The sequence below is a fragment of the Chinchilla lanigera genome, unplaced genomic scaffold, assembly GCF_000276665.1.
Source record: "Chinchilla lanigera isolate Chin_1 unplaced genomic scaffold, ChiLan1.0 scaffold00013, whole genome shotgun sequence".
NCBI classification, from domain to species: domain Eukaryota; kingdom Metazoa; phylum Chordata; class Mammalia; order Rodentia; family Chinchillidae; genus Chinchilla; species Chinchilla lanigera.
The window spans coordinates 18574278-18590677 of NW_004955414.1; the positions used below are offsets into that span (position 1 = coordinate 18574278).

The following is a 16400-nucleotide window of genomic DNA, read 5'->3' on the forward strand; positions in this document are numbered from 1 at the left end:
AAAAAAAAAAAAAAAAAAAAAAAAAAAGACATATAAAGTATATAGTAAAGGAGCTCACTAGCCAGGAATATAAGACAAAAACACATAAAACAATTACAGAGCCAAGAAATAACAATGATAACTAATTGTTCAATTGTTGTTTCCTGTGGCTCAGAAGTATATATGTAACTCTTGAGAGAATATGTGCATCCATATGGTATGAGACATTTCTACATATCAGAAAGGTTCAAAGGTAACATCACTTCTAATAAGTTTGCTTATACCTCAGAATTTACTTCAGATGAATCAGTTTTATTATCACCTGTTGGGATCAAATAGTCTTTAGAAGTGAGTACAATAAAAAAAAGTGCACTGGTAAATTATTCTGGCCCTTTGGCACAGCTGTTCTGCCAGTGTCATATGATCAACCTGTCTCATAAGACCATACTCCAAGTCTCTCCCTTCTGCCTCAGAATAGGCAAACCATATATTTTTTGGATATTGAGGCAAAACAAACTTGTTTGCCTCAATATCCAAAAAATCTCAGGTAGCTTATTTTTCTCCAGTATCAGATATTATAGAAATAATACATATTTAAAGATATTTATCTTTTCATTAATGCTGTTTATTTGAACAACATGCTAGTGAATGTGCCTAAAATACAATAGGCTATAGGAAACCCTTAATGACTGAGTTCCAGTCCTGTAACTAGGTTGTTAATGGAATTAGTCACTAAATGAGGAATTATATGTAGTATAATGTTCAGAACAATGTTCAGAACAGAAATGGCCAGAGGAAACTTCACTTTGATAACTTTGTTTTTATTTGCATAACTCTTACATGCAGTACTATAATATATAATAGAACATAAATCTACAGTACTATACAGCACAATCAGCAAAAATTATAGTACACGAACAAGGTGTATTGTATTTTTAAAAAAAGACATTGAGGCTCAATCAACAAGAGATACAGAACTGTACACCAAAAAAACACATCTCATAAGTTCAGACAGTCATTAAACAGCTAGGTCATTAAAAGATATATTTTTATTTCTATTTTTCAGAGTAGTTTTTTTACCCCCTATAACACAGGACTAGGATTACGGGGTCAAAAATCTGTAGTACTCTGAGACTGGTTTATTTTTATTCTTTTACTTTTTTTCTAACTATAGCTGACACTATTTATAAATTTCCTGTTTTCAGCCACTTCACCCAACTATTGCACAAAGGCAAATTGACAGTCTGCTTTGTTTTTACAGCCTAAGAGGCTGAGCATTTGCAGAGTTGCAGAGAAATAAATTGTGACCCTGGTAATTACAAAGATCATGGCGAATAATATTGTTGAAAGGCAAGATTAAATATCTTTTGAGATGGTAGTTTAGTTTCCTGCTGCCTCGGTATTATCTGTCTGTGCAATCTAATGAGCTGTTTTTGAAATACGAAAATTTATTTATTTGCTTGTGCTAGTCCCAATGAAAAGAAATAATGGATTTTTATAGTGAAACAAATGCAAACTATTGAAAATAATTGATAATGTCTATATAAATCTCCAGTTGCTTTCATATTTACAGTACTTCCAAGTGGGCAGTACTCTTTTTATTGAACTAAAATTCCATACTCTGGAAACCCACATTTCTCATGAAACTGCAATTCCCAATATGATCAGTTTAATTCAGTTCAGTAAGCATGTATGAGCCAGCCCTTCTCATGAGACCCTTTGCTAGGTATTGAGAATTACCAAACTGAGTGTGCCTTTCGAGTTAGTAGTGTCCATAGGTGGAGACCAGTCTTGTGACTGGATTTTGGGATGCTAGTCTCCTTCTAGAGATGATTTCTAGGTTCTTTCTGTTTGAACAAAGAATTGAGTTAAACAAGGATAAATGGTGACATTTACTAAAGGTAGGGGAAAAAACAGGCTCTGCCGAGTGAGCTTGGACCCAGTAAAAGTAGGAAAATATAAAAATCAAAATACTTGTACACCTTACAGCATAAGGTAGACTGCAGTGACGAATCACCATAGCAAGCACTTGGTGGTGACTGTCTGTTTATATTCCCCATGCTTGTATCGCGTCCAGTTTATTCTATCAAAAACCTGCTCAAGTTCTCCAGAGAAGTTCACATTCAGAGCTCTGAGAATTATTCTCCACATATGTCCCGGGATCTTGGCATGTGTATTTTCCCAGCAAGTTTTAGCCACATCCTGTCTTCCTGCTTCAGTATCACTTACTGACAGGACCAAGTGGTGAACATTGAAAGAGGAAACAAAATGCAGAAATTGAAGAAATACCTGCATTGCCATATTTATCACAGTAATATTCACAGTAGCCAAGATATAGAATCAATTTAAATGTCCATCAATAAATAAGTGAATTTAAAAGTGTAGTATATAGCAAAGCCCTGGATTTAATCCCCACTACCACAAAAAAGTGGTATGTATATACACATATAAAAAGAACATTCTGTCATTTATGGCAATATGGGTGAACCTGGAGGATATTATGTCAAATGGAATGAAAACTAAATACCACAGGACCTTGCTCACATGTGGTATCTAAAAATGTTGATCTTATAAGTAGAAAGTTGAAAAAAATTAAATAAAAGCACTAAACCAAAAAAGAAGAAGGAACAGCAGTAGAAAAAAAAGGTTGAATGGTAGTCCCCAGAAGCTAGGATGGGCCAGGCGTGGCAGTACAGACCTGTAATCCGAACACTTGGGAGACTGAGGCAGGAGGATTGCCATGAGTTCAAGGCCAATTTAAGATACATAATGAGTTCAAGGCCAGCCTTAAATGCATAGCAAGACCCGGTCTCAAAAAAAGAACAGAACAGAAGCTAGGATGGTTAGGAGGAAAGACAAAGGCAGATATTGATCAAAGGGTGCATGATTACAGGTGACAAGAGTACAGGTGCAGCTCTTGTGCAGCAGAGGAACCATAGCAGATGATCTGTTTATACATATTTTAAAATGTAAAGTTTATGTTCTGTGCATTGTCCACAAAAGGTTAAATAAATAAAAATACATACGCATATGAAACCTACCAAAAAAAAATAATAATACTGACCAAGGCTTGTGGCATTCATCTGTAATCCCAGCTATGTGAGAGACTGACACAGAAGGGTGGTAAGTTCAGGGCCAGCATGGGCAACATAGTGGGACTTTGTCTCCAAAAGAAAAAGCTAGACAAAGAATGATAATGATATTTATCTCTAAATAGTGGAGTATTGTTATTAGATTTATTTTGTGTGTAGTAACTTTTTAGGAAATGAAGTTTTAATTCACAGTTTAGAAAACATTAATTTCTTTAAAATAAAAATATAAATTCAATTTCTTTTTTTTTCCTTTTTCTGTTTGATGTTTGTTTGTGTTGTTTGTTTGTGTCAGGGCCTTGAACTCAACTATGTAGCTCCAGGCTGGCTTTGAACTCCTGGCAATAGTCCTGCCTCAGCCTCCAGAGCACTGGGATTACAAGCATGCACCACCATTCTCAGTCATTCCCTGAAAAAATAAAGTGCTTGACACTGTTTCTTCTGCACAGTACATGTCAGAAAACATTTATCTGAACCTCAAGTTAAGCAGTTTTCTCCAAGTCTACCAGCTAAGTTTAAGTTACCACTATAACAAGGAAGTGTGCATTGATAAAGGGCATATTACAGCCAAGGTGCTCTATCACATGCATTCATGTATTATCTGTATGAACACAATTAATTAATGAATGCAGCAATCCTGAGTGTATTTAAGATGAGACAGACTTGAGGGAATTAAATACCTCCCAAGGGCATATAGCTTGTAAGTAAGGAAAGATGATATTTGAACCTAAATGTGTCTATCTCTAAAGCCTTGCTCATTTCCATACTCCCTGACTCTGTGGTTTTCTCATTATTCCTCTGACCTTTATCATGATTTATTTTAATTACTATGCATTTTTAAAGCATGTTGAGTCATCATTAAATGTCCTTTTTCCAGTACAATTAATGCCCTTGTAGCATCTTTAAGTACTGTATGACCAGTTGACATTAAAATTTCCAAACTTGATTGATATTTTAACAGCTTATTGAGGTATAACTGAAATACAATAGACACAGATATTTAAGATGCAGTCAGATACATTTTACATGTGTATATACTAGTGAAACCATTGCCACAATTATACGGATGAATATGGATTACTCCCAAAAGTTTTCCTCATTGTCCTTTGTAATCTCTCCTCTTAGTCAACCACTGTCTACTTTCTGTCACTATAGTTGCATTTCCTAGAATTTATATAAACAGAATCATATAATATATACTCTTTTTTTAATCTGGCTTCTTTTCATTTAGCATAATTATTTTGAGGATCATCCACATTGGATATGTCAGTTCTTTTAATTGCTGAGCAGAATTTTGTTGTATGGATATTGCACAGATTGTTTATCCTTTCACCTGATAATGGACATATGAATATGTATATTTAATTTATTAAGAAACTGACAAAATGTTTCTCCAAACAGTGGTAACATTTTACATTTCAATCAATAATGTGCCTGGTTGCCCTACAACTTGTCAATACTTGGTGTGGTTACTCTTTCTAATTTTAGAGATGCTAATGAGTATATAGTAGTATATTATTATAGTTTAATTCGCATTTCTCTATGTAGAACATTTTTCATGTTTATTTACAACTTTGTATCTTCTTTGGTAAAGTGTCTGTTCAGATCTCTTGACTATGTTTTATTGGATTGGTTTCTTTGTATTGAATCCTAAAAGATCATTTTATATTCTACTCACAAATACTTTATTAGATATATTCTTTACATAATTTTCCCCAGCCTGTGATTTTTCTTTTTATTTTTTTACAGTGTCTTTCAAAGAACATAATTTTGATGAAGTTCAACTTACTGATTTTTTTTCTTGTGGTAACTAAGCAATCATTGCCTAACTCCATAATGATTCCAGTGTGGTAACTAAGCAATCATTGCCTAACTCAAGGTCATAAAGACTTTTCCACATTCTTTTCTAGAGGTTTTAATGTTTTAGGTTTTATATTTAAAGCTGTGTTCCAGTCTGAGTTAATCTTTGAATATCAGAAAAAAGAGTCAAAATCCCAACTACTCAGGAAGCTGAGGCAGAAGAATTGCTAAGTTTGAGGCTAGCCTGGACTAGCAAGACCCTGTCTCAAAATGAAAAATAAAAAGGCCTGAGACTATAGCTCAGTGGTAGGGCACTTGGCTAACACACATGCACAAAGTTCTGTGTTCAATCACCACTACTGCCAGGGTCTCACTACATAGCTCAGGCAGGCCTCAAACTCATGATGCTTCTGCCTCAGTCTCCCAAGTGCTGGAATTATAGGTGTACCACCACTGCACCTATCTTCAAACACCTGGCTTGTCCATTATTTTTAAGACTGCTCTTTCTCAATTGAATTGCCTTCACATTTTTCTCAAAACAACCAATTAAGACAGGTGAGTAAATATATATTCTGTAATGTGCTTTTTTTTTTTTCTCCCTTTTCACTATTCTGCAATCTGAACTCCAACGTCTGGCCTTCCTGAATTCCCAGTTCCACCTCCTCAGTTTAACGGGGGCCATTCTGCCTGGGTTTATTCTCTCAGATCTCAGACTAGAAACTTTTTCCAGCAGTAAGATGGGCAGATTCTTCGTTTCCTATCACCAGAGAGTACTATCTATTGCTTGATGTCCAGTATTTTGTAAACTTTTCCTTCATATGCTTTAAACAATTGTTTAATTGTTTCTGGCAGGAAGTTTAAATCTGGCCCCTGATATTTCACATTGCTTAGAAGCAGAAGTCCATTTTCCTGATATTTTTAACATCATCTTTTATAACTACTTGTGTCATATTTAGAATAATGTTCACTGTGATCACTTCTTTGTCCAGATGGATTTCAGAAGTTGTGCTAGTCAGTATTCTATAAGCTGCTGCCTTTTGCTGTTGTGGATGTTAACCAGATTATTTGTCTAAAATCTCTCTGCCTTATAAAAATAATGAAATTATTTATTAAGTCTCCTATGTACCAAGCATGCGTTAGGGGTTTTAACTATATTACCTGTCTTACTTTCCAGTTACTGGGATGAAATACCCAACACCCACAAGTTAAAGGAGAAAACGTTTATTTTAGCTCACAGTTTGTAGAGGTTACAGTCCGTTGTCAGTGGCTCCAAGGCAGGGAAGCATGGTAGGGGGACATGGAAGAGGAGAAACAATCCATGACAGGGCAGGTGAGAGGCTGCCAGCAATAAGCCTTCCTTCCCCTTTTCATTCCTTTCAAACTGCAAGCCTATTAGTTGGTACCACCCACACAGTAGGCCTTCTCATTATCTGTACCCAGAACTATGCTAAGCCAGTCAGTGGACTAATCAAGTTATTGTACACTCTTAATCCAGTCTCACACACCCATGATCAAGCTACCTCCCGCAAGCTGAGCACCTGAGGCTTTGGAGGAGACATTAAGATATAAGCCATAACATTACCTTATTTAATCCTTACAATATCCCTATGAAGAAGTCATTGTCTTCATTGGAAATGTCATTGAAGTTGGGAGGTTAAATAGTGTGCCCAGGACCACACAACAAGTAAATGGCATAATCAGTACTCATACCCAAGTCTGCCAGATCCCAGGGCCCACAGCTTGTGACTTTGTGACAGTGCCACAAATTGATGACACCCATTGGATTTTTTTGCTGAGTACAAGAAGGTGGCTTCTCAGCAAAACTAACTCAAAAAGATTATTCATATCCACTTTCACAGTAAGGGTAAGCATTTTACAACCTCTAAGGAAGGAAAAATATCAGTACAGCTACAAATAATCATTTTGATTGAAGTTCTGTCAAGTGACAGGAAGAAAAAGGGTTGAGAGAGCAGTTGTTAAGAGAGAGGAAGAATGTGATTATAGAGATGCTGGGTCATGAAAACATTGTAACAATTAAGTGAAGAGGGTGGAAAAGGGAAATGGAAGAAGTTATTCTGAGATAATATGCTTTGGAAACCTGCTGGAGCAGTGCAAATGCATGTGGCAGCAACCACTGTTGCTGTCACTGCAGTTTTTCATTCCTCACCATGAGAGTCAAAAAATTAGTTCAAAATAGGAAAATAGGAAAAAGAATGTATAATATCAACCAGTGTTGCCAAGGTAACATGTTTTGGTTGATTCCCAGTGCCAGAGTACAGTACATGTTAACATTCTATATGTTTGGAAACTTGTTCAGCCAACATTTTTATAATATCTATAACCTTTCCTAGAATAAGAAGGCTAAGTATATAAAAAATATGTTTAAAGTTAGTTATATGGTAGTTTCTAGAGTGTTATTCTTATCTTCTATTTGATACAATGTTCTGTTGAAAAACAATAGATTCCTGTCTGAAATTTTAAAGATCAAGATCTTCCAGGCATTGTAACATACTCCTATAATCTCAACACTTGGGAGACTAAGGCAGGACAATTACAAGATCAAGGCCAGACTGGGATGCTTAGGGTGTTCAAGGCCAATATGGACTATGTGGAGAGACTCTGTCTCAGTAAAACTAGTAAAAACTCAGGATTTGAGCCTGTGAAGATAAGGCACAATATTACCTCTGTGAAGAATTTTCAATAATAGTTATAAATGAAAATATTTCAGGGTCTTAGAAACAGTGGCAAGAAATGTGGCTAGGAAAAAAAGTGTAGTTTATTCTTCTGGAACTCCCTCTGTAATTTTATGGTATTTTATTAGGAAAATAGCAGTGAATGGTCTTATCACCCTTGTTGAAAATAATTTATCCGTATATGTGAGGATTTATTTGTGAGCTTTCCGTTTCCTAACTTATTTTTAATGGGGTACTATTTGTCTGAGATGGGCATGTTGGTGTACACCTGTAATCCCATCACTGGGGAGGCTGAGGCGGGGGAATCATTGTGAGTTGGAGGCCAAGCTGGGGTACATACCAAGTTCAAGGCCAGCCTAAGCTACATAGCAGACCCTATCTCAAAAGACAAAACACAGCAACAAAAAAAGATATGTATCTGTAATGTGGATGAAGCATATTTCATTAAAGCATTCCCCTTTTGATGAGTTTGTGTCAGGCTTTTGCCACTACAACCAGTGTTGCAGTAAACATCTTAGAATATAATCATAACATCCTTTTATTTCTCTATGATGGAATCACAAAACTGGCATTACTAGATCTAGTAGTTATTTTATTTTTAGGAAGGTTATTTTCCCAAAGTGATGTATGAATTAACATTTCTACGAGCCACAGATGAAAGCCTGTTTCTCTGCATACTTGGTAGAATATTTTTAATGTTTCCTAATGTGATCAGTTAAAAATGTAAGAAGCCTTTGTCAATATTTAACAATTAAAACTAAAAGGATACTGGAATTATTTCTTATATATTTGAAAGACATTTTACTTTTATTTTTAAATATCCCTTCATAACATGAAAAATGTGAGAACAGGTAATCATGTCTAGAGCAGTAAAACAGGTAAATTGACATTTTGAAACAATCATATTTAAGTGTTTTTCCTGTTTTCAGCCATCTTCTTGAAGTAAGCAAACCAGCCAATGGCTTCTCATTTTTCCTAGCTTAATGCAGATACTGAGAGAGAAGAAGGAGAAGAGTTCGAAGACAACATGGATGTTTTTGATGATAGCAGTTCCAGCCCTTCTGGCACCTTAAGAAATTATCCACTCACCTGCAAAGTGGTTTATTCCTATAAGGTTTGTATTTCTCCAACCTATTGCTTAAATTGTGGCAACTCTGAGGTAACTGTATCTACCCAGCCTCAAATGCTGTGCTTAGCATAAAATTGGCATTCAGCTACTATCAGAGGCAACACGGTATAATGGTGAAGAGTCTCAGCTCTGACATCAGACTGCAAGGGTTAAAATCTTGTCTGTTCTGCTTCTGAGCTGTATGACCTTGCACTAGTCCCTCAGTCTCTGTGAACCTCAGTTTCCTTATCTATATCATAGGCATAGTATTGTAGGGTTAATGTGAAGATTAAATGAGATAATACTTTTATACCAAAGCATTCACCACAGTGCCTGGCATTTTGTGAATTTTCAGGAAATAGAACTGTTACCTTTTGTCTCAGTTGCCTGTTTGGCATTACAGTGACCCCTAAACTTGATATCAAAGGAAAATTGTTTCACAGAACAGTTTTTAAAACTTTACCTTTCTTCATACTAATAAAACTTGCTTCCCACATTAAGTAGGATCTTGGCTTAATAGATGTCAGAATTTCCAAACCTGGTTTGATACAGTATTTCTTAATCTCTCTGACCCATGCCCTGCTTTTCCATTAATTTTTTACTCAGTATAAAATAAACTGAAGTTCCTTTCCCCGGCTCTATTTGTCTGAATTCCCTGTCCAGTCCATCAGCCAATCATATTGAGCCCACTCTGAAATGTACTGAATCTATTCCCTTTCCATCATCTCTCTTGCTACCATCATGGTCCAGGCCATTGTCTTGATGACTTTAGAAGTAGAGGGAAACCTCGCTATCATTTTCCCTCTTTCATAACTTGCCTCTCAACAGTCCGTTTTCTACTCTACAGACACAATTTTCTTTGATGAATAAATGAGATGATTTTATTCCCTTTCCTAAATCTCTTTTTAAGCTTTCCATCACATGTAGAAAAAAATCCATACTCTTCCCTGGGGCCTATCAATGTCCATCGTGATATGGCTGCAGCCCATCTCCCTAGTTTCATGTCAGATTGTTCTCCCCCAACACCCACTAAACTTTACACATTAGCCACTCTGGCTGCTTTTCAGGCTGCAAAAGAGGCAGACTCCTTCCTGACTGCACAGGAAGTGTATTTGCTACCTAGCTACCTAGAATTGTTTTCCTAAATCTCAATTCATTGCCACTTCTCTTCACTGGACTCAGCTCAAATAGTGCCTCCTAAGGTTACCCCTAACCCACATATAACCAACTCCTCAGTCACAACTCTCTACCCTACTGCCATCTTTCGTTTATTGCACAGTAATGTGTCACCTAATGAAAATACATTCTGAGAAATGCAGTGTTGGGTGATGTTGTGATCACAGAATAAGCTTATGCAAATCTAGATGGCACAGCCTGCAACACACCTGGGCTGTATGGTAATGGTGTATTACTTTGTTCTTCAAGCCATGATGAATAAAACACAGAATGAAATCAGACACAAGAGAAAATAATGCAACCAAACAAAAGATGGGGAAGAAAACATGAGATGTACAAGGCTGCTGTCAGCCAGCATACTTTAGTAAACTTTTTTAATAAGTAGGAGTGCATGCTAAAATAATAAAGACAAGTGTGCCTGCTCTTTCTCAGCCTCCTCGTTTGCATCATGATGGATGGATTTGTTCAAGCAGGTCCCAGAAGAAGGTCTTGTTCCTACATGTAAATGGTGGGTCATCTCTGGAAAGCCTTCTAGTTGTTGCAGATTCAGACTTTGACAGCAGAGAACTGGCTTGTGGGAAGTCCAAGGACAGCTCATAAAAGTCCATCCAAAAGACAAAGTATGGAACTGAAGGCAGAAAAGACTGAAGTTATTGGAAATCGCTCTGCCAAGGCATTCCCTGTCAGATATAAAGTGGCGTCATCTGGAGTTCCTGACACTTCCCTCACCTTAAGTGTAGGACACATATTCTAGGATCTATTGAGGGTTCACAGTAAAGCCACACTTACTCATTTCTTCTTTAAGGACAGTGGCTTTGTGCACATTCATACCCCACTAATTACATCTGGTGACTGTGAGGAGGCAGGAGAGCTTTTACAAGTTAAGCCTTCAAGCAAAATAAAGGTACCTAAGGGGAATTTCTTCAGTGTTCCCGCTTTCTTAACTGTCTCAGGACAACTTCACTTAGAAGTGATATCAGATGTATTGTAAGACAGAGCAAAAAAAGAAAGCTGAAAAGGATGTACCTGGAGTCAAATCACAGAGCTTTAACTGAGGTGTTTACCTTCGGTCCAACATTCTGAGCTGAAAATTCTCAGCCTGACACACCTGGCAGAGTTTTATATGGCAGAAGCAGAGATTTATGTTGTTGAGAGCCTTCAAAATTTCATGCAAGTTATGGAGAATCTCTCCAAGGTACAACAATGATTGTTCTCTCAAATTGTCCTGAAGCTGGGCCAGGGATATAGCTCAGTGGCACAAGTGCCTGCCTGGCGAGTACAAGGTCCTGAGTTCGATTCCTGGTACCAAAAAAAAAAAAAAAGAAAAATTCTCCCAAAGATGTTGAACTCTTAACACAAATTCATAGCTCCTGGCCACAAGCATTTCTTACATAGAGGCCAAAGAAATCTTAAAGAAAGCATCCCAGAATTTCACCAGAATTTCACCCAGAATTTCCAGAGTGGGGTGTTAATCTACACACAGAACATGAGAAGTACGTAGGGAAGCAGTGTGGCAACATACCAGTCTCTGTCACTAGTTACCCACTAGCGCTCAAACCGTTCTACATGAGCAGCAATAAAGATGGTCCTCACCACGCAGTTGCTGTTGATCTTCTGGTACCTGTAGTAGGGAGATCTTCGGTGGCAGCCTCAGTGAGGAAAGGTACCATATGCTAGAGCAACAACTGACCAGATCAAGACTTAGGTTCAGTATCTGGACCTTTTGCTGATTTGGATCTGTGCCGCATGGAGGTTTTGGGATGGGATTTGAACGCAACCTATAGTTCATCTTGGGAGTTGACAATATCAAAGGTTTTATCCCTTTTCCAAAGTTTCTTCATTTATGTCTTTTATAACTGAGAGTTTGGTTAATGAATAGTGCCCTGTGACAGAGGCACTCTATATATATATGAATGCTTTTTTGAGTTTTATAAATGTGGAATTCAGTACATAATTGTTCTGCCATAAGATACAACATATGAAAAATAAAAATTATCACTATTTTCTTATAAAGCCAAGGGTTCTGTATGAAAAGTTGATCTCCCCCTGGAAGAGGCACTTACAGGAAGTAGACTTTCAGATCTATTACTTCAGTTAAGAAATAAAGAACTGGGCCAGGTGTGGTGGCACATGCCTGTAATCCCAGCACTCGGGAGGCTGAGGCAGGAGAATCATGGCAAGTTCAAGACCAGCCTGGGCTACAAAGGGAGCTCAAGGCCAGCCTGAACTGCATAGTGTGACCCTATCTCAAAAAGAAAAAAAAAAGAGAGAAAAAGAAAAAAGGAACTAACCAAAACTGTAGTCCCAGCTCCTTGGGGACTGAGGCAGGATCACTTGAGCCCTGGAGTTCCAGGCCAGCCTGAACAACACAGCAACACCCATCTCAAAAAAAAAAAAAAAAGAGAAGATGAAAGGAAAAAATTAAACTAGATAGATAATCTCAAAGACCTCTTCAAACTCCAAGACAAGATGAAATTGTATATTTTGCTTTATCTTTATTCAGATCACTTCCTTCTGTAACTTTTGAGAAACCACAACTAAAAATAAAGCATTGCATCTTTTCTCCCTTGCCACTTAACCTATGATAAGTGCCCATCTTACTCTCAATACGTTATATTAAACTCATCAGAAGAAAATACTCTTTTTTTAGGGCCTTAGTAGATTATTTAAGTTGCTATTCTGAATTGAAATCATCTTTCCTTGGTCTGGGAAGGAATAACATGACATAAAAATAACATAACTATTGATCTTTAATTGTAAAAACTAATGAGGTATTGTATTATTTAAACTCTATGAGAGTTATTCTAGTTATTTTATACTAGATATCTATAACATCTCTAATAGTTAAATAAATTTTAAAATAGAAAAAATAAAATACTGGTAAAAAGTGTACTATATTAAATACATAAACTAGCACCATAGTCATTTATTATCATTATCAAGTACTATATACAGTGCATAATTGTATATGCTATACTTTTACAGCACAGTAGGTTTGTTTGTGTTTGCATCTTCATAAACATGTGATACGTTATGCTACAGTGTCCAGATGGCTACAATGTCATTAGGTTATAGGAATTTTTCATCTTCATCATAATCTATTATAATCTTGTGGGATCGTTGCATATGTGTGTAATCCATTGCTGACCAAATGTTCTGCAGTAACTTTTTAGTTCTTATTACTGGTACTAGCCAAATTTAATCATACTTGTTTTCATATTTCTTTGTCTGGCTGCCACTGAAGGTCCATGAAAACAAAAACCTTACGTCTGTGTACCTCTTCTGTGTGTATTGAGCACTTGCAACAGTGCATGGTGCACTGTAGGTCTTCAATAAGTAATTATAGAATGAATAATATAAGGAAGACAGGAACAAATGAATCCTTCTCTGGCTCACATCTGGATGGAGACAGCAGTAGGAAAGAATAATGCTAAGAGATAACAGTCATCATACACTGGAGAGCCTCACTCCCACTGCCATCTGTAGCCAAAAGTTGGTAGTAGTTATTCCTCTATATCAGTGGTTTCCAGGCTTTCTTTTTAACACCCTTTTATTATTTTTAAATTTGTAATATTTCTTGTTTTCTAAAAGGCTTAGAAATTTTTTCCAATGTACATTGTTTTAATTATCTCCTTAAAATTTGAAATCATAATTAAGAAACTTGAAATGTCACCTCTTACTATTACATTTACTTAAAAGTTCCAGAATTAAAATTTAATGCCCTTAAGTGGAGAGCCCTAAGTGTCTGACCAAATGTTGTTATGCAGTGCATAACTGTATAGTTCTTATTACCAGCGAAACTTAATCTTTTTTTCAAATTTCTTTGGTTCCCCACTAAAGCTCCATGAAAGCAGCATGATTTTAAACACCTCACATTCACTCAGTGTTCTCTCCATTGGCATATCCTAGACATATCCCTATGGTTAATCAGATCATAAAAATCTCCATAGTTAATCCTTAAACCAATATGTATCCAATATGTGTTAACTTTTAAGAGGCAAGAATGAACATGACATTATCCCTGCCTTCCAGGAACAGATAGTCTTGGCATAAATATTAATCTGAAAAATACAACTTGTATGAAAAGATTTATAGTGAAGGTAAAGTCACTAATTCTACTTATGATAGTTGGGAGGATTTTTACAGATAGGGTAGAATTTAAATTAGATTATAAATAAGACCTTCCTAGATACAGTGAGTGGGTAGGGAGGGGAAGGAGCCTTTTAAGCAAAGAATAGCAGATACAGAGACAGTGAGATGACAATGCAGGGTGTGTGGGACAGGTTACCTTCAGTGCTATGGGAGTACCCAGAGGGAGGATAGAGGAACAGACTTAAAGGTGTTTGCTGCCAGACAGTAAAGGGCCTTGTGTACCAGCCTCATAAGTTTGTTTTCTGTCCTGGCTTGGGGGAGCCACTGGGTACCCTAAAACAGATTGGACTTTTAAGAAGGTAACCCTGAGCCATGTATGGTGGTGCATGCCTGTAATCCCAGCACTCATGAGGTTGAGGCAGGAGGATTGCCATGAGTTCAAGGCAACCCTGGGCTACATAGTGAGTTCAGGACCAGCCTGAACTATATAGCAAGACCCTGTCTCAAAACACAAAACCAAAAAATAAAAAAATAAAAAAAAAAAGATAACCCTGGTCATGATGTAGAGCCAGATGTGTTCAAATGTTTAGCTTGCCTGGGCCTCACTGAGTGAAGAGGAGTTGTTTCAGGCCTCATACAAAATATATAATATAGTTATTATATGTAAGTAACAAAAGTTCCTTGTTTATATATTTTTTTGTTATAACATTTACGCACACCTGTAATCCTGGCACTTGGGAGGCTGAAACAGGAAGATCACCATGAGTTCAAGGCCAGCCTGAACTATAGTACATAGCAGAACCCTGTCTGAAAAACCCCCACAAAGCAATTTTTTTTTTAAAAAAAGAGGACAAGCAGTCCATGGGCCACAGGTTGGAAACACCTGGTGAACATCCTATGGGGAACAGATTAAAATAGAGAGATTATTTTAATGGGCACAGTGGCATCCACCTTTAGTCCCAGCTACTCAGGAGGCTAAGGAGAGAGAATCACTTGAGCCCAAGAGTTGGAGGCCAGCCTTGGTAGCAGAGGGAGAAATGCTTTTAAAAAAAAAAAAAAAAGCAGAGATTGACTTGAACCCTTACCATGATTTCTATTCCTGCCAGTGAGGACAAACCTCTTAGAGCTTTCAGTGATACAAACAGCTCACTGCAGCACACATGCTGTGGGTTTGCCACCTAGGTTTGTCTAGACCAACAAAGAAAACCTAGATGATCTGATGAGAACAAAGAAAAGCTATATTTAATGGGTAGACTCAGAAGCCTTAAAAATGTTCATTAAACTTTTTAAAAAGTTCATAACTTTCAATCTTATTAGTATGCACTCTAAAGAAATGAACCACAGTGTAGAAAATGTTTTTTTCAGGGATAGGAGTTTAGCTCAGCAGTAGGTAGAGTACTTATAAAATATGAGCCAGGTCTTGGGTTTGATCCTTAGCACTGCAAAGAAAAAAAAACCATCTTACTACTATACTACTTTATAATATCTTGGTATTGACCATCCAAGAAGGAAATAAATTATCTATTCATATAATATAACCACAACATATAATACTATTATGAATGAGACTCAAATTTACATTACTAAGAATTTTTATGTAGGAAGAAACAATAGCAAATTTTTTAAAAGGATACCAAATTTTATGTACCTTCAGCTCTCAATTACACATGTTTTTCAGCTTTTCTATAGTGAACATATATTACTTTTGTAATCTGGAAAATCATTTTGCTTTAAAGAAAATGCAGGAAATTTGAAGAGATGTAGACAGGAATAGATTGTGTCACTGGAGGTTAGGAAGTAGATGTGTATATGGGAGGTAAAAATGTGTATATTTAATAGCCACTTGCTGAGCAATTGCTGTCTTTAGTTGGGATGTGTGAGAGGAAGTAGTCTGTGCCTTGAATAAGTCATTCCAATGGAGAGTGCACAGGACAAGCAGCTAGAATGCCACTGCAGTCAGTGTGAGAGGGATGCACAAAGCCGTATAGCAACAAAAGGAAGAGGAAGCAATTAGCTTAACATGAGTGATCTGGGGAAATATATGAGCTGAGCCACAAGTCATTAAAATCAATAATGGCTACTATTTCTTTATTTCCAAGCTCTTCAATAACCCTACAAGGAAGATAGTATCAAACAACTCATCTATGGCAGTCTTGTGCCCTTTTCTAGACTCTAGAATTCCTCATTGATCAAAATAGACAAAAATCTCTGCCTTCGTAGAGTTTACATATGGTAGGAAAAAAAAAGAAAAAAATGGAGACTCAGAGGTATACAGTTGCTTGCCCAGAGAAACAGACTGAAGCCGGACTTACACCCACAGTAATCTGACTTGCTCATCAGGTAGGAAGGACAGAGCAGAGCGTGCCAGACTGAAGGAACAGCTCGGTAGAAGCACAGAGGCAAGGAAGAGCAGGGTGTCCTCAGTGAACATCCTCTTGAGGCCCAGAGGACCAAATCTGTAGG

At 37.0% G+C, this 16400-nt stretch overlaps 1 protein-coding gene and 1 pseudogene across 1 annotated transcript in view; both read left to right on the forward strand.

Moving 5' to 3' along the window:
• Fchsd2 (FCH and double SH3 domains 2) overlaps positions 1 to 16400 on the forward strand; it is a 253844-nt gene that overhangs the window by 230446 nt on the left and 6998 nt on the right. The window contains exon 14 of the mRNA XM_005379965.2: positions 8541 to 8675. Coding sequence (XP_005380022.1) covers positions 8541 to 8675 — 135 coding nt within the window. The remainder of the gene's footprint in view (positions 1 to 8540; positions 8676 to 16400) is intronic.
• LOC102003437 lies at positions 11200 to 12028 on the forward strand (annotated as a pseudogene).